Raw genomic sequence first — 27,795 nt, 5'->3', positions numbered from 1 at the left:
TGCGGATTAGCATTGTCTTGTGCTTCATTTGCACACTCTTTCATTCAGTTTTTGCGCAAAAACCTCTTGTGCAAAAATGGAACGAAAGAGTGTGCGAATGAAGCGCGAGAAAATGCTAATCCGCGCTTCATTTGCATTACTTCTTTTAGCAAAATAGTGTAGCTGTAGCCACAGAGAAGGATAACACAAATGATTGGGATATGGAGCAGCTTCCACATGAGAAGAGATTAAAAACAATGGGTCTGTCCAGTTTAGAAAAGAGGCAACTAAAAGGGGATATAATAGAGGTCTATAAAATCATGAACCGTGTGGAAAAAGTATTATTTATCCCTTTGCATAACACAAGATCCAGAGGTCATCCAATAGACAACAGGTTTAAAACAAACAAACAAAAGTGCTTCTTCACAGAATGCACAGTCAAGTTGTGGAACTCATTGCCAGGAGATGCCATCAGGGCCAAAACGAAAATTGGATTAGAAAATAACTAGATAGCCATTGGTGGATCTACCCAATGAGCCTGTTAGTCAAGATGATCAGGGGTGCACTCTCATGCTCTAGGTTTCTGAATCTCTGACTACCACAAGCTGGGACTGGACAACAGGGGATGGATCACTTAATAATTGCCCTCTTCTGTTCCTTCCCTTTGAAGAATCTGGCACCTACCACTGTCAGAAGACAGGTTACTGGGTAGATGGATCAATGCAAGAGACCATCTTGGCTTAACCAGGAGATCTTAAATTATTCTAAAAATAAAAAAGGAGTCATATAAAAAGTTGAATCTAGGTCATATTACAAAGGATGAATATGAACAAATATGAACAAAGTGTTTAGGGGCAAGCTTAGAAAGGTGAAGGCATAAAATGAGCTAGAGACATGAATGGTAATGAGAAAACATTCTACAACTACATTAAAAGTGAGAGGAAGACCATGGACAGGCTAGGCCCATTGCTCAATGAAGAGGGAGAAACAACAACAGAAAACTTGGAAATGGCAGAGGTGTTTAATACTTATTTGTTTCGATTTTCACAAAGAAGGTTGGTGGTAACTGGAGACTTAACAGCTAATGCTAGTGAAAATGAGGTAGGCTTAGAAGTTAAAATAGGAAAAGAACAAGTTAAAAATTACTTTAAGAAATTAGATGTCTTCAAGTCATCAAGGCCTGCTGAAAGGCATCCTAGCTGACAGGGAAGGTATCTGAGCCATTAGCTATCATCTTTGAAAAGTTATGGAAGTTGGGAGAGATTCCAGAAGGCTGGAAGGGTGTGTCTACACATCAGGGCTTAACTCGAAATAAGCTATGCAAATTGAGCTAAGTCAATTGTGTCGCTTATTTAGAAATAGCTTATTTCAAAATTGGGAGTGTTTATACAGCACTTATTTAGAAATAGAGTACTTATATAGATTTATGATAAAATCTTCCTCTGACTTCCCTTACTCCTTGTACAATGAAGATTACAAGAGTCAGAGTAAGAAATCCTACAGCTTGACAGTATTTTGACATTCTTTTGAAATAACTGTCTGCTGTGTAGTGTGGACTAAGTTATTTCGAAATAACGCTAGTTAGGTTGCTGTGTAGATGTACCTGAAAAGGGCAAACATAGTGCCCATCTATAAAAAGGGAAATAGGAACAACCCAGGAAACTACAGACCAGTCAGCTTAACTTGTGTGCTAGGAAAGATAATGGAGCAAATAATTAAGGAATTCATCTGCAAACATCTGGAAGATAATAAAGTGATATGTAGCAATGAACATGGATTTGTAAAGAACAAATTATGTCAAACCAATCTGGTAGCTTTCTTTGATAGGATAACAAGTCTTGTGCATAAGGATGAAGTGGTGGACCTGGATAAGCCACACATACAGCACAAAAGAAAAGCACAGACAACATTTTCCCCAAGTCTCTAGTCTAAAGAGATATTGCTGGATTAAAAAATACAATATTTTACAAAAGAGCTCATTTCTATCTCTAATTCCACCTCAAAACATTAAAATGGAAATAATTTTAAAACTAGTAAACTGCTCTTGGTTTATTTTGCGAACAGTTTCTAGCTAATTTAATCTTCAAAAGTGAAATCCTGTTTCTACTGAAGTCAATGGCAAAACTCCCATTGACTTCATTGGGGCCAGAATTTCACCCCTGGGTTGTCATACTCTAGCACAAGACGACAATGTGTATAGACAACATCACTGCAGGCCAGAAACTTTGGCCCTGATCCAGTGGACCCTGTGGGTTTGGGAGGACAAGCAACACAGACATGACTCTTTTTCATGGAGAGTTTGCAGGACTGAGTCCTCAGGCACAAGTGGGATATATCTGCATTGATGTGCAATTATATATATATATATATAAAATGGAATGTGGAAACATTTCATTTGGATTCATTACAAGCTTATTTGAACAAAACTGAAAGTTGGTCATATTTGACCTGACAGTATTTTCTTTAAAGAAAAGGGAAAAAAAACTAAAATCAAGATAAAGGTGCAAAAAGATCTCTATGACCCCTAAAGATTCAGGGTGCAATTAGCCTTAGCATTTAGCTGTATTGCTCGTGAAAAAACATGCTGGCTGCCAGGTTTCTAAGGGAGCATGCTTTGCATCTTTTCTCATTATTTTGAAGTAGAAAAGATTGCTTCAAAAAGGCTTGGGATTTTTTAATTGTTCATTTCCAGGTTTTCAAGCTGCTGATCCATCATAGACAAGCTACTAACAGTAATTACAATAATAATTTGCATTTATACAAGCATTTGTCCCCAAAGGATCTTGAGAGGCACAAGAATCACTCCCTCACCAATGACAGACAGCCATCTCTTGGTGCTGGGCCTAGGAGTCTCCAATTGTTGAATAGCACAAAGGAATGTCGTATAAAGGTTTAATTTAGGAAGTAAAGAAGAATGTATTCCTTGGAAAGCATAAACTACCAAAAACCCGGATCTCCTGTATGGAACAGGTCTGCATAGATTTGTTGCCATTTTGACATGTGAAAACAGGAGTATACTTTCCCTTCATTATTATAATTTAGTATGTCTATGATGGTAGTGCCTAGGAATCTCAGTCAAGTCCCAGAATCCCACAGTACAAGGTGCTGTACAGACCCAGGAGAGAACAGCAATTCCTGGAACTTACTATCTAGATATCAGACAAGAGATGACAGATGGAGACAGGTAGACGGATGGGTGAGAAACAGGAAACAATATGAGACATTAGTTAATCGCCAATAGTTGTGGGGTTTGGGATAAAATTATAACCATAGACTGTGGACTGAGGAAGCTCTACTGAAATCAATGGAGTCAGGCTGATTTACAGCAGCTTAGGATCTGACTAAACAACACCCAAAGTTCCTTATGAAATGTTTCACATATTTCATGTGATTTTTTCCAAAAATATAACATCCATTTAAAAATCTGCCTCAATCTTTATTTTGTTTATATTACTGCAGCCTAATAACCCTAGTTATTGACCCTAGTAATTGACCAGACCCCTAATATTGTACGTCTGTCTACAGCCTGAACCTGTAAAAGGAACACAAATATCTCCAAGAAAACCCCCTGTGGTAATCTGCATACAAAGAAAAGTCATGATCCAACATACATCACAGACCCAAAACTTACAGTTCATAGAATCCTAGGGCTGGAAGAGACCTCAAGAGGACATCTAGTCCAACCCACTGCCCAAAGCAGGACCAACTTCAACTAAAGCAGAACCAAGCCTAACTAAATCAGTTAGCTTTCGAGTTAGTCTGCATCTTAAAGACTAACAAAACATGTAGATGGTATCATGAGCTTTCGTGGGCATAACCCACTTCTTCAGATGAATGGATTTATTAAAGATCCAGTTTCTAAATAAATAGGGACTGGGGGAGGGGTACGAGAGAAGGAAAAAGAAGGAGAAAAAAGGGAAAGAAATAGTCAATAAGAATATCCATGCTACATGAAGCTTGTAGAGAAGGTGCAAATTGTTCTTAAAAAACCACTGGGGTTTTTTTTATGCCATTAGGATGTGGCATGTAGCCAGCCATCCAGCCAATGTCTTTATTCATATCTTTGTGATACAAATCAAACCTGTAAATGAAGTTAAGTTCCAAGGCTTCCCTTTCTGGTTGGCTTGTGGAATTGAAACAATATGGTGACTCTGAGATCATCTCATTGAGATAATCCAGGCACTCATTAACGGATCTTACCGTTACCATATTGTTTCAGGCCAATTCCACCCTATTTATTTAGAAACTGGACCTTTAACAACTCCATTCATCTGAAGAAGTGGGTTGTGCCCACGAAAACCCATGATACCATCTAAGTGTTTGTTAGTCTTTAATGTGCTGCCAGACTATTTGTTGTTTTTTAAGTTAAATCAGTTAGATAAGCAAAAGTGAGGAGAGAACTGCTGTGGGGAGGCAATACAGGTGTGCCAGGGATCTTCCCTGGAAATTTGCAAGTTTCCCTGCTTTAATGCTCAGAAATCTCCCTCTGAAATCAAGAGCATGCTCTGAATCCACAAAATTGCAAGTAGATGGATGTCGGTGCCGGTGTTTATGCACCCTTATTGCTTGGTGAGTGAAGAAAATAGACTATTAACCCTCTTCTCTTCCATCATCTCCCATGCAATGCACTCAGTCAGGGAGGACACAATTACACTGGGATCCAAACTCCAAGCTTTATCCTCATGGTTTCCTGTTAGAGCAACTGACACTTGAACTTTCACAGCAGTCCATTTGAAGGCGCAGCTCAAGGTGTTTTAAAATAAGATCACAGAGAAAAGAGCAAAGGGTGTCCTGGTGGCTCTGACATCAGTAATATGAAATGACCTCTAGGTCACTAGTTTGAGTCAGTAGAACTCAGATGTTGTTACTAGCTGATGGCTGTCTGGAAGGTCATATATAAATAGAGTTAATGTGACTCAATCCAGTTGCACTTGGTGAAGTGTTCACAGCACATAAATCACCATTACAATTGGCACTAAATGTCCTTCTATCACTATATTCAGCAGATTACCCCTCTCACCAATAGAGGTGGGTCCTTCTGGGTCAAGGTTGAGATTTATTGGCAAAGCAATGTGTACACATGGGGAGGCAGCCCTGCTGCTGTGTGTTCTGTGGATAAATAAAGGATTTCTCTCTCCAGCGCTGCACCATTTATTGGGAGAAACCCACTTAATTTAAGCAGGAAACAGCTAATCCACCAAGTAGAATTATCAATACACTTAAACAGGTTAAATCTAATGAAAACAAATACAACTTTATTTCCACACAGCAACAACGAAGGGTCACTCTGGACCTTTAAAGGCAGTAAGTTCTAATCAGTGTTTAATGGCAAATAGGTACGTCTCCTTTTGCACACTCAAGCCCATCCGACTTTCTGTGAATAAGAACTATTAGGAAATGGCCTGTAACCACCATGTGTTGGTTTTGTGTTTGTGATCATGTCTCTCTTTAAAGGTTGGGTCCAACAATTACAATAACTAGCTATCTACTCAGAACTGAAGAAATGATTAAAGAGTAGTAAAACACCAGGACCAGAGAGTATGCACCAAGAGTTTTGAAAGAGCTTAAATATGAATTGCAGAATTACTAACTGTGATATGTAACCTATCATTTAAAATCAGCATCTGTACCTGATGTCTGGTTAGCTAATATGACACCAGTTTTTTAAAAAAAGACTCCTGCATCAATCCCAGCAATTACAAGCCCATAAAGCTAACTTCAGTAGTAAGCAAACTGGTTGAATTATCAGACACATAGATTAACACAATTTGTTGGGAAAGTGTCAACACAGCTTTTATAAAGGGAAATCATGTCTAACCAATCCAGTAGAAAAAATTTTGAGGATGTTAGGAAATATGTGAACAAGTGTGATCCGGTGGATATAGCTCACTTGGACTTTCAGAAGCTTTTAACAAGATCCCCCTCCAAAGGCTCTTAAGCAAAATAAGAGGTCATAGGATGACAGGGAGGCTCTCTCAAAGATCAGTAACTGATTAAAAAATAGAAAACAAAGAGTAGGAATAAATGGTCAGTTTTCAGAATGGAGAGAGGTAAATAGCAGTGTCCCACAGGGATCTGTACTGGGACCAATGTTGTTCAACATTAGTAATAACTTAGCTGGTAAAAGGGATAAACAGTGAGGTGGCAAAGTTTGCAGAAGATACACAATTACTAAAGACCGTTAAGTCCAAAGCAGACTGTCAAGAGTTACATAGGGCTGTTATAACACTAGGTGAGTGGGCAACAAAAGGGCAGGTTGAATTCAGTGTTGATAAAGGCAAAGTAATGCATTTTGGAAAACAATCCCAACTATAAATATACAATTATGGTGTCTTAATGAGCTGTTATCATTTAAGAAAGAACTTGGTGTCATCATGGATAGAGCTCTGAAAACATGCACTCAATGTGCAGTGGCAGTCAAAAACCTGAATGGTGCAGTATGTTTTGAACCATTAAGAAAGGGAGCGATAATAAGACAGAAAATATAATGAAACTGTATAAATCCAGGGTGTGCTCAGACCCTGAGTAATGCATACAGTTCTGGTCATCCCACTCCTATCTATATCTATATACACAAAACATTAGAAATGGAAAAGGTAACAAAAATGATTAGGGTTATGGAACAGTTTACGTAAGAGGAGAGATTACTGGGATTTCTCATCTTGGAAAAGAGGCAAATAAAACGGAGATAATCTTGACTGGTATAGATTATTTACTCCCTCATATAACTAATGTGTGACTTTATATTATTAAAATGGGACCATATAGATCATTGTTGATGCCTCTGTTATACAATCATAACACATCTTGTACAAAGTGTGCCAAGTAAGGTGTCAAAGGAAAAGTTACGGTTTACTGAATATGATTATTCTATCTGAAGTTATACTTATTAATTATGTACCTGTATTTCAAACGTTTGCACCTGTGTTAACACCCACAAGATATTTAGCCAGCATATTATGAAGGAACCCTTCAAGCTGATGGCTCATCAGTGAATACAGTGAATCATGAAAGAAACCTATCCACCCCTGATGGAGTTTCATGTGAATGTACTAACTATAATATGGATAATGTCCTCTGCTATTACTCAGCAAAGCATGCATTGACATGTGACTTGCTCATGTGACTTCAAAATCCCCCTTTTTTTTTTTTTTTTTTTTTTTTACAAATTGTTTGCCACAATGGGTTTCCCTCTACCTGGCAGAAACTATAAAAAGGTCTGGAATGGTTTACTTGTGTTGCAGTTCTGGTATATTTTATGGGAGAATGACTGAACATTAAGCCTCATGGTTCTGGTGATCTCACAAGGACTGCGATATCTGAGGAGACTGCCTTTCTGATTTCTTGTTAGCTAATATGATGAGACTGAGGTTTACTTGTGTTGCAGGTCTGGTATATTTTATGGGAAAATAACCAACCATTTTGGGGTGTGTCTGCTTCATTTCTCAGCAGTTTGTTCTGAATTTGGCATAATCCATTGTGACTCACTTAGGCACAGTCACAACAAGAATTAGGGGTCACGCAATTAAATTAATAGGCATGTCTGTAGAATGTAATTAAGCCATGAATCACTTTGTATATATTTAAGATAAATTGTACTAATGTGTAATGCCAATTTGGATCACTAGAGTTCCAGTTCTTTGTGACCTTTATGTGGAGAATTAGTACACTTGTAGCTAAGAAACACAAGTGAGAAGAAGTGGCTTTCAGGTGTACTGGGAGTCACATTTGGTACGATGTTTCACAGGGGCCATGACTCTGGAAGGTGTGCCCACTGACAGGAGGAGACATCTCGCCACAGTCTATGGGCCAGTCCCCACACTACAAGGTGTTGGTCAAAACACAAATTTCCCACCCTTGGGCAGAATGGAGAATGGAAAAGTGAAGGCAGGAGAGCCTCAGGGAAGGGGAGATGGGCAAGGCACAGTGAAGAAGATTATCTAGAGAAAGAGGCAGGGAAGAGATGAGGCACTCATATGTTGTTGCTGTGCCAAGGGGTATAAAAACAAATGTATTTGCCTAGGTGTCCGTACAACCAGAGCCATCTCTACAATGCAAAAGAACACCTCCAGTATTAACGACATTCTCTGCTGTGTCAAGCCTTTGTAAGCAAGGCAGTGTTAGGTCTCGTGTATCATAGTGGAAGATGACACGAGAGATGTGGTATGAATTAAAGGAATTGACCATGCATAGCCTATATTGCTTTTTCCACAGGTTTCTGGGTGGGGGTGTGTCTGCTTTTTTCTCTAGCCTTTTACAACACATTCCCCATAATGAAAGTACCCTCACCTCCACTTTTTTGCCCACTCTGAGTTTTTGTTTCTTACCTTGGACAATCAAATAAACCTGGGAAGTCCTTGGGTGATGCTGTGTCTGCACCGAGCACGTATAGGACCCCTCATCATAGACGTCCACTTTCTGGATCCGGAGGCTGTATTCCAGAGGGCTTTTTTTCTCCAGTTCTACTCGAGGGTCCAGGGACCACTTGTCTTGTCCAGCAAAAATGATGCCAGAACGGTTTAACCAGGCCACTTTGGAGTTTCTGTCTTCTACATAGCACCTGTTGAGGGTGAGAACAGAGATTGGGGTATCAGCTAAGACTCCTCTTTGTCTCCTCCCTTCTCTCAGTATTCCAATGAATTCTGCAACATGCTCCAGGCCTGCAAACACAGTCACTCAGCATCGCCACCACTTATTACATCAGCCACGTGACTGAAATTTGCTTTAAAAATATGGAATGATCAGGGCAGCCCAAAGGAGAGACGTGGAGGCCTGAGTTGCCTGGGCTCTGCAGTCTCGCTCCCATCACAGGATCTTTTCACAGCCAAAGGGGCATTCTGAGAGCCTGTAGGGCTTGCACCCCAGCCTCCGATTTCTCTTTGGTCCCACCTAAAGGATAAACTAGATGGAGCAGATGATTGTTTAGCTCTTCTTCACATGCTGCCCCCAAAGACTGAGCATACATATTCCCTTCTCACTGCCAGCCTAGGGCTGGTGAGGGGCCAGGACTGAGAATTGTGCTCTGGGTTTGTTGTGCAGAGCACGGCTGCTACATCATGAGACCTACCTCCTCCAGTCCCCAATTTCTGTGCTCCCAGGGTTATGTTCCACCCACTCCTGTACACTATCCTGACGGAAAAGGCTTTCTGGAAAACAAGGTGTCCCCCTCAGCAGATTATTATATATACACAGGTGTGTGCATGCCTGCTACCCCTCACTGTCACCCCCAGTCCCATGACACCTACTGGGCATCCCTATAATGCCCCACAACAGGTGAGAAAGTGATGGGAAGCTGGAGGGCAGGTGGGCATGGTACACAGAGGAGCAACTGTTCTGGCTCATCACATGTTATGGCCCTTGTCCCATCTCTCAATAGCAGCAAGTGTCTGCAGGCTGGTGGACTGGCTGACAGGTCCTGGCTCTGTATAAATATCCATTTCAACCTACTGAGCACCGATTATATGAAAGAGGCAGGCAGAAGGCATGTTTCGATGAACAAGTTCCAATGAGACTGAATGGAAATTGGAGACTGAGCTCCCTTCTCATTCCTTGCAGGGGTTCCCTCCAAGTGCTGAAACTAGAAGTGCAGAGGTGTCTGAAGTGTTTTTTTCCATTATAACTAGGGTTTACAGATTGATTCAATGGCTCTCAGAAAACCCACTGTACAAACTGTTCCAGCACCCCTGGGCAGGGATGAGATATGTTGAATGTTGATGACGCAAAAACAATTAGGTGGCACCTTAAAGATTAACCAATTTATTTGGGCATAAGCTTTCATGAGCTGGAGCCCACTTCAGCAGATGCATGAAGTGGAAAATATAGTTTGGGAGGGATATATCCACTTATGGAGTGTTACACTGCTATAGTGAGGACAAGTGCTAACAAGGCCAATTCAATAAGGCTGGACGTGTCCTACTGCCTACAGTTGATAAGGTGAGAACACCAAAAGGGGAAACATTGCTCTGTAGTGAGCTAGCCATGGTGTCTAAATGGAGACTGGCAGTCTGATAGTGTCAAGTTTGCATATGAATTCCAGCTCTGCAGTCAGGTTTAAAGTTTGGTTGCTCATGTATGAGGTGGCAGCTTGCCCTGAAGCTGCCCAGGCAGTGCCTGTTCTGTGCACATGTAAAGGACTTCAATCTCCAAGGCTGTCAAGCCAGCACCTTTGATGGTCCCCCTCCCCCCATTGTCTTTGGGACTTCCAAGAGTCCAGCACCCCCATCAGTACTAGTCACACAAATGCTGCATTTAAGAGAGAAAGAGAGGGGATGAAGATTGTCGCTGAACGATAGGACAACTATTTGAGAGTACATTTTCAAACAGCCACTTAGGAAGGGTCAGATGTTTTCCAAGTTCCTCCAGTTGAATGTGGTTCGTTCGGATCAGGCTGAGGCAGCCATAGAGAGTTATGTGACTCCGATACAGAGCATCCCCCTTCCCAAGCAAACATGCCCACAGAAGCTTTCCGAGTTGTTCCAGGGTCAGTTCTGGGTGGCAGGAATGCCATGCTGTGTGGTAACAACATGCTGCTGACCAAGCTAGAAACATGTCTGGGTGACTTGACTAACATTTGCCTGGAGGGTGCAGCCCAAAGACTCCAGCCAGAGAAACTGACTTCCAGCTCTGAAAGACCAGCTAGGCTTCACTCGCCCAAGTCAGAGCTGGCCAGCTGAACATATTTCCCCTGAGGTAAGTTTACAGCTGTGATTGTTTTTTGTTTAAAAATATGCCTTTTCATAAAGAAAGAGGGCAGGGGAGAGGAATCACCCTGGGGTTATTTGCATTTAGCAATCTAGGCCATGAATCAGGCTGCTTCGAGGCATGGATGTCAACAAATGGTGCCACCTCAGATTGCAATGCTAGTGACAGGAGCAGAAAGCAGCCATCCGAGGAAGGTGCTGGAACTGACTGCTGGTAACACATCACACCAACGGGAGCACTCTCCTGATCTCTAATGCCTTCCACGTCTTCCTGAGCATCTAAAATACCGCACTCACATTCATGAAAGTAGCCTTCCTCATCATCTATGCAGTAGATTGCTTTTATTACCACTGAGGAGCTAAGGGCCAGATTTGCCTAATTTGGTGGCAAAAGCTGCAGATGGGCACTTTATGGGGCTTTCAAATGCATCTGTGCAGGTGAATGCTGATATTGACAATAACAGAATTAGGGGCCTACGTCATTTAGGTGCATTATGAAAATCCTACCGTTGCAAGCTGCATCTTTTGGCACCTAGAGTGCAATCCACAAAGCTATATAGGCACCTAAACTCCAGGGTTAAACATCTTCATCTCGCTGCGTACCACCACTGTGATCTACAAAACTCTTGCTTGGCTGCTGCTTAACCCTGTACACACCTAACCTCACTCAGGGCCTAGCTTTGCATTGTTAACATTCTCTAGGTGTCTAGGTTTTGTCTCCTGGGACACGATGCCTCCCTCCAGGTACCTGGGCCTGAGAACGATTCGTGAACTAGAGGAAGACAGACATTCAGCTGTGAAAATTGCATGCAGGCCCCAATCCCATAAACATACTCAGAGGCTTAAATAGTCACTCAGCCAGGAAGTAAGAGAGAGAATGACTCTCTAAGCTGGTGAAGAGGGCACCCATGCTCCAATCACACATTTATTAACTATCCCCAGGGAAACAGCTTCAGCAGGAGAGACTACTGGAATGCTACATCTGAACATCTCCAAGCTCAGTGGCTAAAACACTCTCCTGAGAGGCAGGAGACTCCTGTGCAAATCCTCTCTCCTTCTCTGACTGGTCCCTCTTAAGCCCAGGTCCCCCATATCTCAGCTGTATGTCCTACCCACTGAGATCCAAGTTAGGAGGAAGGCACTGGCACCAGCTGCTTTGTGTGGAGCAAGGGAGGCACCTAACTCATTCCTGCAAGGACCAGTTGAGGTACCTGAGTCACCTGACTGAAGGAAGCTGATTCAGGGATTGGTAGAGATGGGTGCTTCTGTAGCCCCGACAGAAGTGTCTATCTCTTGAGAGGGACGGAGCCATAGACGAACTCATCTAGTTGATGTCTCCCATTGGCTAGCTGAGATGGCTTCCCACCTAGCACGTTGGCTTTGCGTAATAGATGTGTTGTGGGCCACAGTGTTGTCCCTGTGATTTTCTAGGTTCCTCGAGGTTCAGTGCTGTGATACTCAGCATCACAGCACTGACGTCTTTTTGTGGGATCTCTACCCAAAATCTGGACATAGGTGACTTTGCCAGCAGTGGCCTGCAGAGCAGTAGCCAAGCCAAGAGCAAAACCCAAGTCTCTTGATCTCCAGGGATTAGTTTGAACCATGAGGTCCATCTTCCTTCCCTAATGGTTCTTAACTTCTCCCCGCTCCCCCTCCCCAGAATGTTCAGCACTATCCCAGGGGTTAGCTTTATTTGCCAAGAGTTGCTATTGCTGGAATGACATGCCTAGTACCCTTTACTTGCACACAGCAGCCATTCCACCACAAGGAGACACCCCAAGCTTAGTGACAGAAGACTGAGCAGAGGTGAGCACAGAATCCACTGTGGTTTTTGCCTGTCACTGAAGACAATGATCTTCAGCCAAGCAAGGACAGCTAGACAGATAGGTCCAGCCATGTGTTAAGGAAGAACAAAACAAACTTGCCAGCTGACATGAGAAATGCTGCCCCAGGGAAATTAAAATTTGTATATCATAGCCTATCCTGACGTGCTGACACCCAGATGTTAGATCATCAGAAGAGCACTGTGGTCAAGGCAGGTCATTCGTTAAGGTCTAATAACCTTGCGAGCTCCCTTGTAATGGACAGTGCCAACAAAACAGAGAGAGAGAGAGAGAGAGAGAGAGAGAGAGAAACTGGATGAGTAAGTTAAATGAATCTGAGCTGCTCTCTCTGGCATACCTGTTCCTCTAAAACTGTCAGAGAAAATCAATGTACCAAGCGGAATTTTCAAGTGCTGGTTCTCTCTGAACATATATCAAAGTAGGCTACATATCTTGGTGCATGATCTCACGTATACACATGCACCTATCTGCTGTATGGATCATCCAGTCTTATTGATTACACTTTAATAAGGATTCATGTGATGATGTTCAGAGCATCACAGGTGTTAATTTAATATTAATAGAACATCAACTGACATATTAACAGCAATTGCTGTGCGGCATCCATTACATATTAAATGCCTGCTAATAATCAATGTTGTACCTCCCTTAACCAGGACTCTCTGGTCCAGCAATATCCATGGTCTGGCAGGACCACAGATATTCCTGGACCACAGAGCCCAGGTAAAGGGAGGTCTGTCCATAGGGAAGTAGTATGGCTGGGGGGTCTGCTGCGAGGAGATCTGGTCCCAGCAACTGGGCAGCAGCAGAGGGCTGGCAGCACAGTTCTGGTCCTGGTGGCAGCCAGGGAGCTCCTGCCCCAGAGATGTCCAACCTGTATCACAATAGCAATTAAAGATTCTCATTAGACTTATTGAAAACATTTGACCCCTTAATGGAGCACTTGCTGATTATTTGCAATACATCCATTTTGGGTGTCCTTTACCAAAATATTCTTGGGTGGGCAGGGGCAGCCCCGGAAAACGAAACCTCTGCATAACCCTGGAGCAATTGACAATAATGGCTTGATGCTAGCCAGGGGCCTATAAAGTTGGGCTGCAACTATGGTCCATGCAATCCTTGGCCACTGCTTAAGCTGCCAATAAGAGGGCCTATCAATATTAATGGTGTCTCCTTGGAAACTGTTTCTTCTCCATCTCTGTGTAGGCAATCACAGATCATTAGATGGCAATGACTTTTGCTTACTACCAACCTTAGATCAAATTGAAACCAAAGGCCTAGAGGAGAAGGTCTCTATTTCCTTCAAGCAAATTGCCTGAAGACACCTGGACCACATAAAAGCAAAACTCACTGGACACTGGCAGGAATATAAGAAGACACTTAGCCGTTGGGACAGTTTTTAAAGTGTTGCAGCTGTAATTTCAGTACGTACAGGGTATTTAATACCCATGCAGTAACTAGTTTGGAGAACAGGACCAGTAGTTAGAACTTTATAGGTAGCACAGGGTACACTGTGCCTCAGGCTCCTATTTGTAAAATGGCTAGAATGATTTCATAGGAAGGAGACAATACATTCATTAGTGTTTGTAAAGTGCTTTGAGACCTTCAGCAAGGACCAGTACAGAAAGTTCTAATCTCAGTTAACTCCCTGTGTTACGCACACACCTTCTGGTTGTAGTGTTCTGTCCCATCTAGTGGCACCTACACCACTTACAGAGTGAGAAAGAATGAGCGTGCTCTACAGCCTTAGCTGAGAGCCAGCGGGCATTTAGTTCAAGCTGTACAGGCTCATGCACTAAGCTCCAGAGGTCCCAGGTTTGGTTACACCTGCCGGCGTTACACCTGCAGGGAGAGTATATTTAGGGAAACTAAATTGAATGTGCTACTGTATGTGATAAATAGTGTACAGGTTGCACCTGTCAAATCCGGGATTCTCTTGTCCAGCAACATCCAGGGGCTGGCATGACCACAGATGTTCCTGGATGAGAGCGCCCTGGGGGTAGGAGGGCTGGCAGCCTTGGCAGAGCACAATCAGGACCGTCCACCACCCGGCAGTGGGGCCAGGACCACAGCAGTCCAGGAGGGAAAGCCAGCCACGGCAGCCTGGTAAAATCAGCATGGCTGAGACCACATACTACCTGTCAGCAGCGTTGGGACTGTGGCAGCCTGATAGGGCAATGTTCCATTCATCAGTGGGGCTGAAGCTGCCTGGCTCATCATGGAGCCAGGGCTGGCCCACAGACAACCCAGCTGGGTGGAAGGAGCCGGTAGTAGAGAAGGGGAGTGGGCTGAGGGATTGGTGTCAGGGGAACTCCTGCTCTCTGGCAAATTCCCTCATCGGAACCAGAAAAGTCCTGAGGATGCCGGACAAGAGAGGTCCAACCTGTATTTCTAAAGCTACCTCTTGCTCATGCTCATCTAAGACTGAAGGTTGGAATGCCACCCATCTCCTTCTTTCAAAAGGATGATCTGCTCATTAGCTATTTATTTCAGATAAATCTCCATTGTCTGTACCAGTTTCATAATAGAGTGCTCATTAGGAAAGCAAAATTTATAATTAACACTCACTAGATTAAAGTCTCCACATTTCAGGATCTGTTACTCAGGAGTGAAAAATGTGTCAATGTCCTATCATGACACTTTCCAGAGGGCTAGCCATGTTAGTCTGTTTCAGCAAAAACCAACGAGAGAGTCCTATGGAACCTTAAAGACTAACATGTGTATTTGGGCATATGCTTTCGTGAATTGGAGCCCACTTCATCATGCATCTGTTCACGTGGGATCCAGCCCACAAAAGTTTATGCCCCCCAAAAAATGTGCTGTCTTTAAGGTGCCACAGGACTTCTAATTGTTTTTATCCTGCCACTGCTATTTAATCGCCAGATTATGAAATCACATTATCACACAGTATGCTTCAGTCCAAACCACAGGCCACACTAGCATGACTCAGTCCACTGCTCATGAGGTCAGCACAAGAATCTGAATACACTGAACAAAACAGACAACAGCACGCCCCTATCCAAATTAGCTCATGGCTCCACCATGATTTTGTCTGAACTACACCTGAATTACCCACAAAAATGGTGTTGGGCAGTCCTTTATAAACCTGGACTGTTCCACCAAATGAAAGGTGCTTTTAAACCCTCCATTGGCTTATTTCTGTTTGCTTGTTTTAGTGCTCCCTGTTTGAGCGTTTTCTTTCCCGGGGCCCCCACAGAACTGGAACTCTTTTCCTCCTGTGGCTCCCTGATGCTTACCCATTTCTGTTTCATCTTTTTGCTTCTGCTTCTGAGTGCCAGCAAGTCAAGGGAGTGAAATTTTACAGCATGCACTGAGAGCGCCTGAGAACCCCTGGATCCCAAACCCCAGCTGGATTTGGAATTAATTTTGTGGCTGCAGCTGCTCCCATTGCTCTTCCTCCCTCCCCTACTCATCTATGTAATTAACAGAAATGAGGCAAACCAGAGATGATTTTGCATGCCCCCCCTTAGAGTTTGATTTTTAAACTCTGTGTAAGAGCAGGGTTCGGATCAGGCTCAATTTTATCCGAACCTCTCAATATCTGAAGCATTCAAGTCTGAGCTTTTATTTAATTGTAATAGGAAATAGTCTCAGAGGGTAGCCATGTTAGTCTGTAACTTTAAAAAACCCCAAAACTTAAACAACAATGGTTCTGTAGCACCTTAGAGAGTAATCAAAAAATATATAGATGGTCTCATGAGCTTTCATGGGCACAACCCACTTCCTCAGATGACAAATATGGAGCAAGAGGCACAAAGGTTGAATTATAAAGCAGAAACAAAAAGGGGAGGGTGGGAGGAGGAAGTCATCCCCTTCCCCCAAAGCTGTCAATTAAAGTTTCTGTGCTAAATGAGGCTAATAGAATAGGCCAGAGGTGGCCAACCCGCAACCCTTAAGCCACATGTGGCTCTTCACTCATAGAAATGCAACTCTTAGGGTTACCGTACATCCAGTTTTTCCCGGACATGTTCTCATTTTCCCATGTTAAATTGCCGTCCGGCCAGCTTTTTTAAAACACAAAAAATGTCCAGGATTCGGGGAGGGGGTGGAGGTGCCTGCCTTCAAGCGAACATTCAACTGTCTTTCAGAGCTTCGCGCCTTGAAAGTTCACAGCCGCTCTGCGCATGTGCCCCAGTGCCTGGAGGGAAAAACGCATGGCTGCTGCGGCGGCAGCAGCTCTGGTGAGACCCAGGGTGTTAATAAAAGAATAAAAGAATCTGGGGCTTCCTGGCTCTGGGGGAGGGGCTGGGGGTGCCTGCCGCTGCAGGAAGGGGAGGTATTGGGTTAGAGTGGGGGTCTGTGGGTGCCTGGCTCTGGGGGAGGGGTGGGTGCATTGGGTTAGAGCAGTGGTGTGATGGGGAAGTGGGAGCTGGGCATGCGGTGCCCCCTCACACCAGGGTCGGCCCACAAAATTTTGGCACCTGAGGCGGGGAGCTCAAATGACACCCCCATAACTCCTCGCTTGGGCCAAAACTTTGAAAGGTCTCAATTCTGCCTTCTTCCTGTTCTACTCCTCTCATGGTACTGCTCTGCTGCCTACATACACACCAGCAGCAGACACAATTTTCTACACTCTGGGTCCTAGTGGCGCCCCCCCCCCCCACAGTCTGGCACCTGAGGCAACCGCCTCAATTTGCCTCATGGTAGGGCCAGCCTTGCCTCATGAGAGCCACAGCCAGTGGGGTCAGCGGCAGCTAAGGAAGGGCTCTTGTCCAAAATGTCCTGTAATGTTATTTTTATCACTATATTTTGTGTACGACCTATCTATCTAGAGATATATTTAAAATAAATATATAATACGTGACTCTTTGCACTCTATCCACAGCTATTTTGGCTCTTAGTCTCTGAGGGAATGTCTACACTAGCTCGTTAGCTTGAGCTAGGTAGGCAAATGAGGGCAATCGAAGTTGCAAAAGAAGCCCGGGATTTAAATATCTTGGGCTTCATTTGCATGTTCCCAGGCACCGCCGTTTTTAAATCCCCCTTAATCCGAACTCTGTGCCTGCGGCTACACGCGGCACGGAGTTGGTAGTTCGAATCAGAGATCCTAATTCGAACTACCGTTACTCCTCATGAAACGAGGCTTACAGGATCAGGTTGGCAAAGGCTTCCCCAGCTGACTGATCTGCGTCTAGACTGCCGCGCTGTGCCGGATCAGCTGATCGTCCGCACAGTGCGGCGGCCACGTTTATTTTAATGAAGCGGGGATTTAAATAATCCCCGCTTCTTTGCCTATGCCAGGTAGCCTAATATAGACATACCCTTAGGTACTGTCAATGGAAATGTGAGCCTTAAAAGATCTCATACGAGAGTGTGGAGCTGCTGCGTCCTCAGACTGGCAGAAATTGTCCTCTCCCCACTGAAAATAGCATAAGAGTCTGATGGGAAGCTGATGGGTCACTGGGGTCTAGCTATGAATCACTGGCAGTCTCCCCAGTGATGGAGAATTATAATCACATAAGGTTGCATTCACTTCCCCCAACACTTCTCATTTTCCTTGCTCCATCCCTATCATTTTTCCCCAGCGTTTCTTCACTCTGCCTCTCTTGCTATAGAGATGACAGCTTGCCACATATTCATTTCCCAGCATGTGGCTGAAACACTTGTAGCAGTTCATGTTGTTTCTGTGGCTCCTACAACTCTTGTCCTCTGATTTCCCCCACCCCAGCACCCTCCCCCACGCTCCTAGCAAACAGATGGGTGCACTGTTGAGAAGTGTTATTTGGATGGAAACCAGTGACAGGCTATCAAGATCCAATTCATCATCAGTCAGAGAGAAAACAGCAGTAAGGCGCTCGCCTGCCATTTCCTAGAAGATGGCAATGGCTAGAGTGGGGAGGCTGGGTGGGGTGGGGTAGGGCTCTGAGATGGCACTGAGCAGTCTCTGTTTCTCTCAAGTGCTTGGCTGCTGGGTTCTTGGTCACATGAACAGGGTCTAACCAATCGCAGTATGTGGGGACAGGAGGAATTTCCCCACCACCTCCAGATTAGTGTGCCTCAGTCTCTCCAAATCGCTGTCTGTAGCACATAACAGTCTAATCTCCCATGGGCTGTAACACTTTGGTCTAATTGTTGGGGTTAGTGTGTGGAGCTGGTGGTGATGGTAGCCTGTGATACAAAGGAGTTCAGACGAGATGATCTGGCCTCAAATTTCATGACTGTGCGGTGGGCATGGTGGAGCTATTTTGGGGACTATCTGAGAGTGCTTCCTTTCCTGGATGTGAATAGTGAGGCTAAGCAATTTGGGGCTTGGACTACAAGAGGGAGAATGAAGCACTTTTTTCTACTGCTGGTAGGGACCACTTTTCAGCATAAACATATAGGGTGTATTTTTTGTTTGTTTGTTTTTTGTTTTAGAGAGGACAGAGGATACATGTCTCTCAACAATGGAGAGTAAGAACCACCATTGTAGGTGTCTGGCTGGTTGAATTCCTGTCAAAATGATTGTTTGATGCTGCTGGGATTTGACTGTGTAATCAGTGATGTGGTAGGATGTCAACAGCCTTAAAAAAGGCCCATCTATTAGTATAAATCTAAATAAATAAGCTCCAACCAGCCAAATCTTAACCTCGCAAAATTCCTATTGACTTCAGATGGAGTTTTGCCTCTGTCAGAACTGGGACTCGTGCTTAAATAAAATACACTGTGTTGGTTATCATGAAATTATCTCTCTCCTCAGTTATAAGAAAAATTATTGTAGCCTTAGGTTACAATTTCCTTGCACTGATCTGTGGCTATGTCTACACTGTACAATTATTTCGGAATAAGCTATTCTGGAAGAAATACTCCAAAATAGCTTATTTTGAAATAGCATGTCTGCACTACAGGGTAGCCTGGAAATTAGTCCGAGGCAGGCTCCCATAATGTGGATGTGCTACCTTGATTTAGAGCCTCAGGAAGCATGGGGGAGTAATTAGTTTGAAAGGCCACAGGAAGAAGCTATTTCAAAAAAGCAGCAGTGGAGTGTCCACGCTATTGCTATTCCGATAAAGGCATTTCAGAAGAGACATTATTCCTCATGGAATGAGGTTTACAAATGCCAAAATAAGCCACCCCTTATTTTGAAATAATGGGCTAGCTGTGTAGACGCTCGCATAGTTATTTTGGAAATTCTGAAGTAATGCTGCTGTGTAGATATACCCAAAGGGTATGTCTACACTACAAAGTTAATTCGAATTAACAGCTGTTAGTTCGAATGAACTTTAATAGGGGCTACACATACAAACCGCTAGTTCAAAATTAAATCGAACTAGCGGAGCGCTTAATTCGAACTAGGTAAACCTCATTCTACGAGGAGTAACGCCTAGTTCGAATTAAGTAGTTTGAATTAAGGGCTGTGTAGCCACTTAATTCAAACCAGTTGGAGGCTATCCCCTCCCAGGTTGCCCTGGTGGCCACTCTAGGCCAAACCAGGGAAACTCTTCTGCCCCCCTTCCAGCCCCGGAGCCCTTAAAGGGCACGGTCTGGCTACAATGTTTGTGCCAGGTGCAAGCCTGCCAGCACCCAGCCAGCAGACCCTGCACCTGGCACGGCATGAGCCAGCCACCCGCTACCACCCAGCCCTCTGCCTCTTCCCAGGACCAGGCTGGCGGCTCCCAGGAGCCTGCCCGGGGCCGCAAAAGGCGGGCGCCCGCTTGGTCTAGTGCGGAGATCATGGACCTGATCGAGGTTTGGGGGGAGGCCTCCAATGTCCACAATCTCCATACTAGGCACAGGAATGCAGCCGTCTAGGGCAGGATAGCTGCCAGCCTGGCCACCAAAGGCCACATGCGAACCCAGGAGCAGGTTTGCATGAAAATCAAGTTGGTCCAGTGAGACCCCCAACCCTGAGCCTTGAGCTTAGAACATAAGAATGGCCGTACTGGATCAGACCAAAGGTCCATCTAGCCCAGTAGCCTGTCTGCTGACAGCAGCCAGCACCAGGTACCCCAGAGAGGATGGACCGAAGACAATGACCAAGCGATTTGTCTCGTGCCATCCATCTCCAGCCTTCCACAAACAGAGGCCAGGGACACCGTTCCTACCCCCTGGCTAATAGCACTCCATGGACCCAACCTCCATGAATTTATCTAACCTCTCTTTAAACTCTGTTATAGTTCTAGCCTTCACAGGTTCATGTGGCAAGGAGATCCACAGGTTGACTACACGCTGTGTGAAGAAGAATTTTTGCTTATTAGTTTTAAACCCGCTGCCCATTAATTTCATTTGGTGTCCTCTAGTCCTTATATTATGGGAACTAATGGAGAACTTTTCTTTATTCATCCTCTCCACACCACTCATGATTTTACATACCTCTATCATTTCCCCCCTCAGTCTCCTCTTTTCTAAGCTGAAAAGTCCCAGTCTCTTTAGCCTCTCTTCATATGGGACCTGTTCCAAACCCCTAATCATTTTAGTTGCCCTTTTCTGAACCCTTTCCAAGGCCAAAATATCTTTTTTGAGGTGAGGAGACCACATCTGTACACAGTTCTGAAGATATGGCGTACCATAGTTTTATACTTCCCCTCCTCCTTCCCCTGGCTTCTCCCATCCAGCTCCCTCCTCCCAGGTTTCCCCCTCCCCTCTCCTACCCTCTCTCTTCCCCTCTCCCACCTCCTTTTCCCTGTCTCCCCAGAGGTTAATCCCCCCCCAGTTTTGTTAAATATAGAGAGTTTCTATTTTTGAACACACATGTCCTTTACTTTTTACATCAGGAAGGGTGGCTAGGGAGGGGTAAGTGGAAGTAGGTGAGGGAGGAATGGGGCACGAGCCCCCGCTGGGGAGGACTGGGGTAGCTCTGCGGGCTCCTCGGCGTGGAAGCTCTCTTGCAGGGCCTCCTGGATCCTGACAGCCCCCCAATTGACCCCCCCAGATGGCAGCCTGCGGCAAGTGTAGCCGGGCTGATGGCCGAGTGCTGTGATGTGCCGAGTGTGGGCACTCAGGGCACTCCAAGTCAGGACTGCTTTGCTGTCCCTCATTGGGTTAGACAAGCAAGCGGGGAACCCTGAGAACTGTCTGTCCGGGGTGGGGGTCGGGTCCCTTTAAGCACAGCCCTCGGCTAGGCTGAGGCAGCAGCTCCACACTCTAAGTCCTAACCTGATGCCCTACTGGCACTGGTTCCAGCCAGCCTTCACTTCGGTTCAGGGTCCACTCAATGTGGACATGCTATTTCAAATTAGCAAAACACTAATTCGAATTAGCTTATTTCAAATGAACTAATTTGAATTAAGTTAGTTCGAATTAGTGCTGTAGTGTAGACATACCCAAAGTGTGTTGTAGACAGGTCAGTGTCACTCATTTTCCATGCTCCCCTTTTCTCCATAAGCTTTTGATGATCCCATTATAACACTAACTCTGTGGAACACTCCAAAATTCAGCGACTTGCAGAAAACAAATAGGGGCAGAAGGTAAAACTAAACATTTCAAATCCAGCCCACTGCATTCATATCAGAAATGCCATCTGCCTTCTTTGGACAGCATCAAAGCCTGCCATGGCTGCAACGGCCACACAAAGCATGCCTTCTCATAAGAGCTGTGCTCTGGCAAGCAGTGAGGAGCTTTCGGTAATCATAAGCGTCTGCAGGATTCAGCTATCAACTTCCCCTGATGCCTTCTACCCCAAGAGTAACATGGCAAGAGAGAAAAGAAAAAGCGATCAAATGTTACTTGCTCAATACAAAACACTGATCCCTGGTCTCATGCACAAGGGAAAGAAAAATTCTCCATTCTGTTGCGAAGTGTGATCCCAGACAGAGAATGTGGTGCTTAGATAAAACAGTGCCAGCCAGAGGCCTTGTGAAGAAAAACCCAGACCACATCATAGTTTGTTTTGTCTTGTCTTTCCATTCTGCTCAGCCCTTCTGGGCCTGGTGAGTATAAACTCAAATGCAGCAAGTGGACAAGGAAGAATGGAAAGAATGAACAACCTTAGTTTTCATCCTTCCCTCCACACCTGTTTTTATTCCATTTTATACTCATGAAGAAAGAGGGGTCAACATGCTACTCAACCTTCTATTTCTAACCACCCCCAGTAGGCAATGTTCAGGCTGCAGCAGGGCTGGTTGTAGAAAACTCATAGCTACTCCAGTCCCTGTCTCTCCCAGAAGGAGGCACTGTAATGCACGAGGTAAGAGCTGACTGACGCACAACTCAGCTACTTCCGACTAGAGCATAACTCAGCTACTTCTGTCCCAGTCCCTCCCAGGGAATGCGAGGTAGCTGTAAAAAATGCAAAATTGCTGGCGATGGACCAGTTGCAGCTACTGTAATTCCAGACTTCCCCAGCAGAAGGTGCTGCCCCAAATGATGCAGCTGAAGTTGCACACAACCTCGGTAAGATGTCTTTTTAAGGTGGTTGGTATTGGTCGATCTCTATCACAGACACTGTCAGTAACTGGTTATCAAGCTCTTGAATCTACAAAGGACGTAACCAGGTGTTAACTTACGCACTTAATTTAAAGAGATTTAAGCACTTGTGTAAAGTTAAGCACTTTTCTGAAACGGACTAAATATAGTTCTAAGCCCTCTGTTATGAGGCTATTACAGTTGCTTGGGAGAGGGAGAAGTTATTATTATTTTTACATTAATTAGACATTTTGAATTTAAACATGGTCCTGCACTGGAAGCTGGCAGAAGTGGAAAGAAGTAGACTCCATCGAGCACTCACTTTCTGTTGGGTACTATTATTTCCTTAAAGCCCCAGCTCCTGGAGTCAAGCAGATGTGATGATTGTAGCGTTTATTTTTAAAGAAAAAGTAGCTTTCTAGCTCTCGTGGCTGTGGAGAACGCTGCAAAATGTAACCCCAATACAAATTAAAGTCTCAAAAAACAGAAGGAAGATTTTAAAAACCCCCTCCAAATCTAGTATTTTTACATAATCTCATGATTTTAAAGCCAATCCCATTATTTTGGGGCATGCTGACACATGATTTTGAACATTTGTGATAGGCAATGTTTTTTGTTTTGTCCATGTTCTAGGAGTCCACAAGTAGTCTGACACATGATACATGCTGACAGTAACATGCTGGGGAATTCAGTTCCCCAGTCAGAAGCCAGCGCTCTGTAAAACATCACCCCAGTTCCTCTCAGAGCCAGTCCTGGTCTACACACAGATTTTGTACCAGTATAACAGTTTTGGGGAGGAGTGTGATTTCTTTTTTAAACCAAAACAGTTACACCGGTAAATCCCTTAGTATGGATGCAATTATATTGGTATGGAAATACAGATTATTACCCTCTCTCTATGGAGATAACCACCTTTAAACTGCTAAAACTGTGCAAAGGGCAGTACTGCTTTAACCACACTGGTATAATTAAAGTGGTACAACATTTGTGTGTAGATAAAGGTCTAGCTGAATCATTGTGGATTTGCATAGGTAGGAGCTCGTCCCTTAACACTATCCGACTGGAAAGGCAGTGAGATCCCGTCAGTTTCTTCATAACAGATACCCCATTCAGGGAACAGAGCACCAGTTCTGTTCCCTTTGGTGATGCAGCAGGATCGCCTACTGCTGGCAGGCTGAGTCACTATCTCTGTGGCTGCACAGGATGTACTGCTACCTTGCATAACCTCGACCTGGCTATTGTTTACAACACTGCCAAGTGCCTTGATAACTTATGTCAGGCTCTTGCTCACAGACCAGGCAGGAAGCAGGTATGATGAGCTCTCTGTGGGAGCAGACTATCAGCTCCTTCCTCTCTTTTGGATCAGTTGAAAACTCATCAATATCCCTTTTCTGTCCAGCCAGAAAACTGGCTCTGATTTTGATCCAGAATAATCGGTAGCTGATTAGCATCCCCCAGTCACACAGAATCAAGTGCCCAACCAAGAACACTCTTCACTCAGCCTTCCTGCGACGTCCCTCCTTGTAGCCAGTGCTGCTATTGTTTTAGAAGGGGAAGCCCTGGACTGGAGTAGCAGAGGGGTGAGACACAAGTGAGACAAACTGGTAGAGCTGTCATGAGCCCAGGATGGGAAGAGCAGGGGCCACAGGTAGTACCTCACTTGATTGTCAGAATGATGGACCTTTTACCTATATCTTTAATTACGATAAAAGTGAACATTTAGTTAAAAAACTTAAGTCATGTAGGAGCCTAAGTCCCTCTGAAAGGCAACAGTACTTAGAAACTGAGCAAAAAGAGTTTGAAAGCATTTGAGGCCAGACTGCTGTTAAAGAAGTGCAGAATTTAATTTTTGGCTCAGGAAAGGATAACCTAAGACAGATTGCTGCACCTTCCTGATTGCTTATCCTTCTCCCTATTCTTTATGATAGGAGGCACCTGCTTAGTTTCCCCATGGAGGCATTTGTCATATTACCATAATCAGGGAGTGCCAGGAGATTGCCACCCTGAATGCTTCCAAACTTTTCCGCCCAGCTATTTAAAGCAGAAATGCCTTTCTGAGATATCGCCTCCTCTAATGGCAGGAAGAGAGGAAGCGTGATTGGTTTGGCTGGAAGGCCCATGTGACTGCTCCGTGTCTGGTAATTATCCAGCCCACAGAGGCAATCGGAAATGTTCCACTCTGTATCAGAGCATTACAGCACCTGGAGCCGCTGCACCCAGATAAAAAGCAGAAAGACAATCAGGCAGATGGGGGAAGATAGTGAGACATCACAGGAGAGAGAGAGGATGATAGGCAAGAGCCATCGAGAAGCATCAAGGCAGACAGTGCAGCTACTGGAGAAATAAAACCACAGATTAGTAATGCAAAGGAGAATGTTGAAAGAGGCAGAGTCAGAAGAAGAGAAACAGAGTGAGGGTGAGAGAGGCAGGGCAAGAGCAATGTAAACAAGAGAGCAGGAGAGTGATATAAAGGCAAACTCAAAGCTTTCTACCCTTCTTCCTGTCCACTCAAGTTACAAACCTGGAGGAAATCAGTGAAGGATGTCAGCATAGCAAGGGACAGAATCACAAATTAACTAATTGAGGATGGAATAAATAAATACTCACAGCATTACAACCAGTGCTTTTCCACAGTGATTTGCAAAGGGAAGGGGATTATAAACCCAGGCTAACATATAGGTAGTTAAACCTGATGCTTTGGGGGTGTTATTGTTTTATTCTATATGGAGGGAAGAGAAGGGGCTCGAAGAAGGAATTCACTCACATACACACTGCAGGTGCAGCATTGCACAACAGTTTAAGTAAATTAATGGTAGTTCCATCTTCCCCTGGAGCATCACAGAGGAGGACACTGTACAGCATTAACACATAGTGATTTCCAAACTCTGCCCTTATATACAGTAAGATTCTGCTACGCATGGACTGGGTGTTGCTGAATCAGCAAGACCTGAGGATCAAGTGGCAGGAATCCATATGTAATCTCAGTGGGTTGAGAAAGGAGCAGACTCATGGCAATGCATGGAAAAATACAGACCCAACATATGAAGAAGCTTCATTGTCCAAGGCAGAAGGCACAGTGCAGAATAGTAGGGGAGTTCTTCTGCGTGGGCCTGTGTTTTATAAGAGTGTCGGGAAGAACCAAATCCCTAAATCCACACACCACAAAATCTGGACTAGTAAATCTGCATGTAAACTGTTGCCACCCTGAATCAGACCAGTGAGCCATCAAGTCCAGTATTCTGCATCCAGCTATGTATTCCTTCCGGCCTTAAAATCTATTCATTTAGCCCCAGCAGTTAATAGCTGATTTATCCTATACATTGTGAAGATTTATACCTCTCATAAGTTTTATTCTATCCAATGGAACAGTGGGAGGTACTTATCCACATTAATCTCAAGGGTTTTCTTTTAAAATATTCTTAAGCTTGTGGCCTCAGTGAATTGTTGTGGCAGAGCGTTCCGCAGGTTATTTAGGAGGTATGTACAAACTTAAAGTATAAAATAATAGTTTTAAATATTCTGCCAGTCTATGAAAGATGTGCTCACATTTTGCCATTGTGAGAAAGGGTTCCTTTCAGGATTCTTGGGTGCACATCATCCAGCTCTTGTGGGACCATTTCTGTTTTGGAACCTGTAGCTAATTCACCCTCTAGCTAGTACCTTTGTCTCCAACAGGAAAGTGAAAGAGAAACCTCAGACCTGGAGAATCAGTCCATGCCTCTATAAAAGATAGAGAGGGCACCAAGGAGAATGAAAATCCTAAGGCTTGGATAGGAATAGGAAGTGGGCCCCGTGCCAACTGCATATCCTTGTTTATTGCATTCCAACCAGGGACAGTTGATGTGCTAATACCTGTATTTTTTTATACATTTACCTTTTATCCTTTACATTGCCCACCTTTGAAGTTATGATTATACTGGCAAGGGTGGGAATGAGTACAGAGATTACATCCTGGTGAGAACCTGAGTTTCTTATCCTCACCAGTGCTCCACCATCGCTACCAGTGCTTGAGCTGCACCAGTGGGAGTAATGGTGTGAAGTTTAAAGGAAAACGTCTCAGACGTGGCCTTTGAGGAGCTTCAGCCTCCTTCCCCCCCTCCCCCTCCCCCGTCTCTGTGGTGCATGAAAGCAGAGAACTGCTTCTTCGGAAGGACACACACACATTCATTTCCATATCTAAGGCTAGTCCTGAAATACCACCCTCAAGCAGTGCGCTTGGAGAGGAGATCAAGAGACAGAATCACTTTTAGCTGTTGTGCTTCTCTTTGATTCCACCCATAAGGATTGCTACAGAATATCTGGAACACCTGGCGTGAGGCATTCCATCCAGGGTGCTTTGTTGCCAGAGAAATAGGAGCAAATTGGCGGAAGTTCAGAGGTGACAGAGAAAAAAATTATCAAGGGGATGAAGGCGGATAAGCACATAAGGAAAGCTTAAATATGTATGATTTGGCTGAGAAAGGGTGTAGAGGGGACATGCTAAGAGTCTACAAATATTTGAAGGCTGCAAACACAAAGCAGGGAGAAGAATTGTTTAATGTGATGCATGGGTATAACTTAGGAGTAATAGGATGAAATTAAGAAAGCAAAAATATGTATTTATCCTAAGAAAGGGCTCTCTGACAGAGAGAGGTATTAAACTGAGGACCAGTATCCCAAGAGCAGTCAGGGAAGCCTTATTGCTTTAGTTATTTAAAACTAAATTGGACAAAGCATGAGAAAATGAGACCGTTCTACAGGGTATAATCTTGCACTGGCTGTGGGAGAGAGAGCGTAGCTGAACTGTTATTGCTATTATTTATTTGAGCGTGCCCAAGAGCTTACAAACGAGACATGGCCCCTGTCCTGACTTCTTGCAGCCTAAATGATAAATGATTTGCAATTTCTAATTGCTATGATCATGAGACCAAATTTTCCAATGAGTCCAT

General features: G+C 44.2%; 1 protein-coding gene across 10 annotated transcripts in view; it reads right to left on the bottom strand.

Moving 5' to 3' along the window:
• Positions 1 to 27,795, bottom strand: part of LSAMP (limbic system associated membrane protein) — a 1,541,410-nt gene that overhangs the window by 289,501 nt on the left and 1,224,114 nt on the right. For all 10 annotated transcript variants that reach the window (XM_075906335.2, XM_075906328.2, XM_075906364.2 and 7 more), the window contains one exon: positions 8,307 to 8,539. In XM_075906335.2, coding sequence (XP_075762450.2) covers positions 8,307 to 8,539 — 233 coding nt within the window. The remainder of the gene's footprint in view (positions 1 to 8,306; positions 8,540 to 27,795) is intronic.

This window comes from Pelodiscus sinensis, chromosome 1 (genome assembly GCF_052426305.1).
Source record: "Pelodiscus sinensis isolate ZL-2025 chromosome 1, ASM5242630v1, whole genome shotgun sequence".
NCBI classification, from domain to species: Eukaryota; Metazoa; Chordata; order Testudines; family Trionychidae; genus Pelodiscus; species Pelodiscus sinensis.
This window is presented reverse-complemented; position numbering and strand designations above follow the sequence as displayed.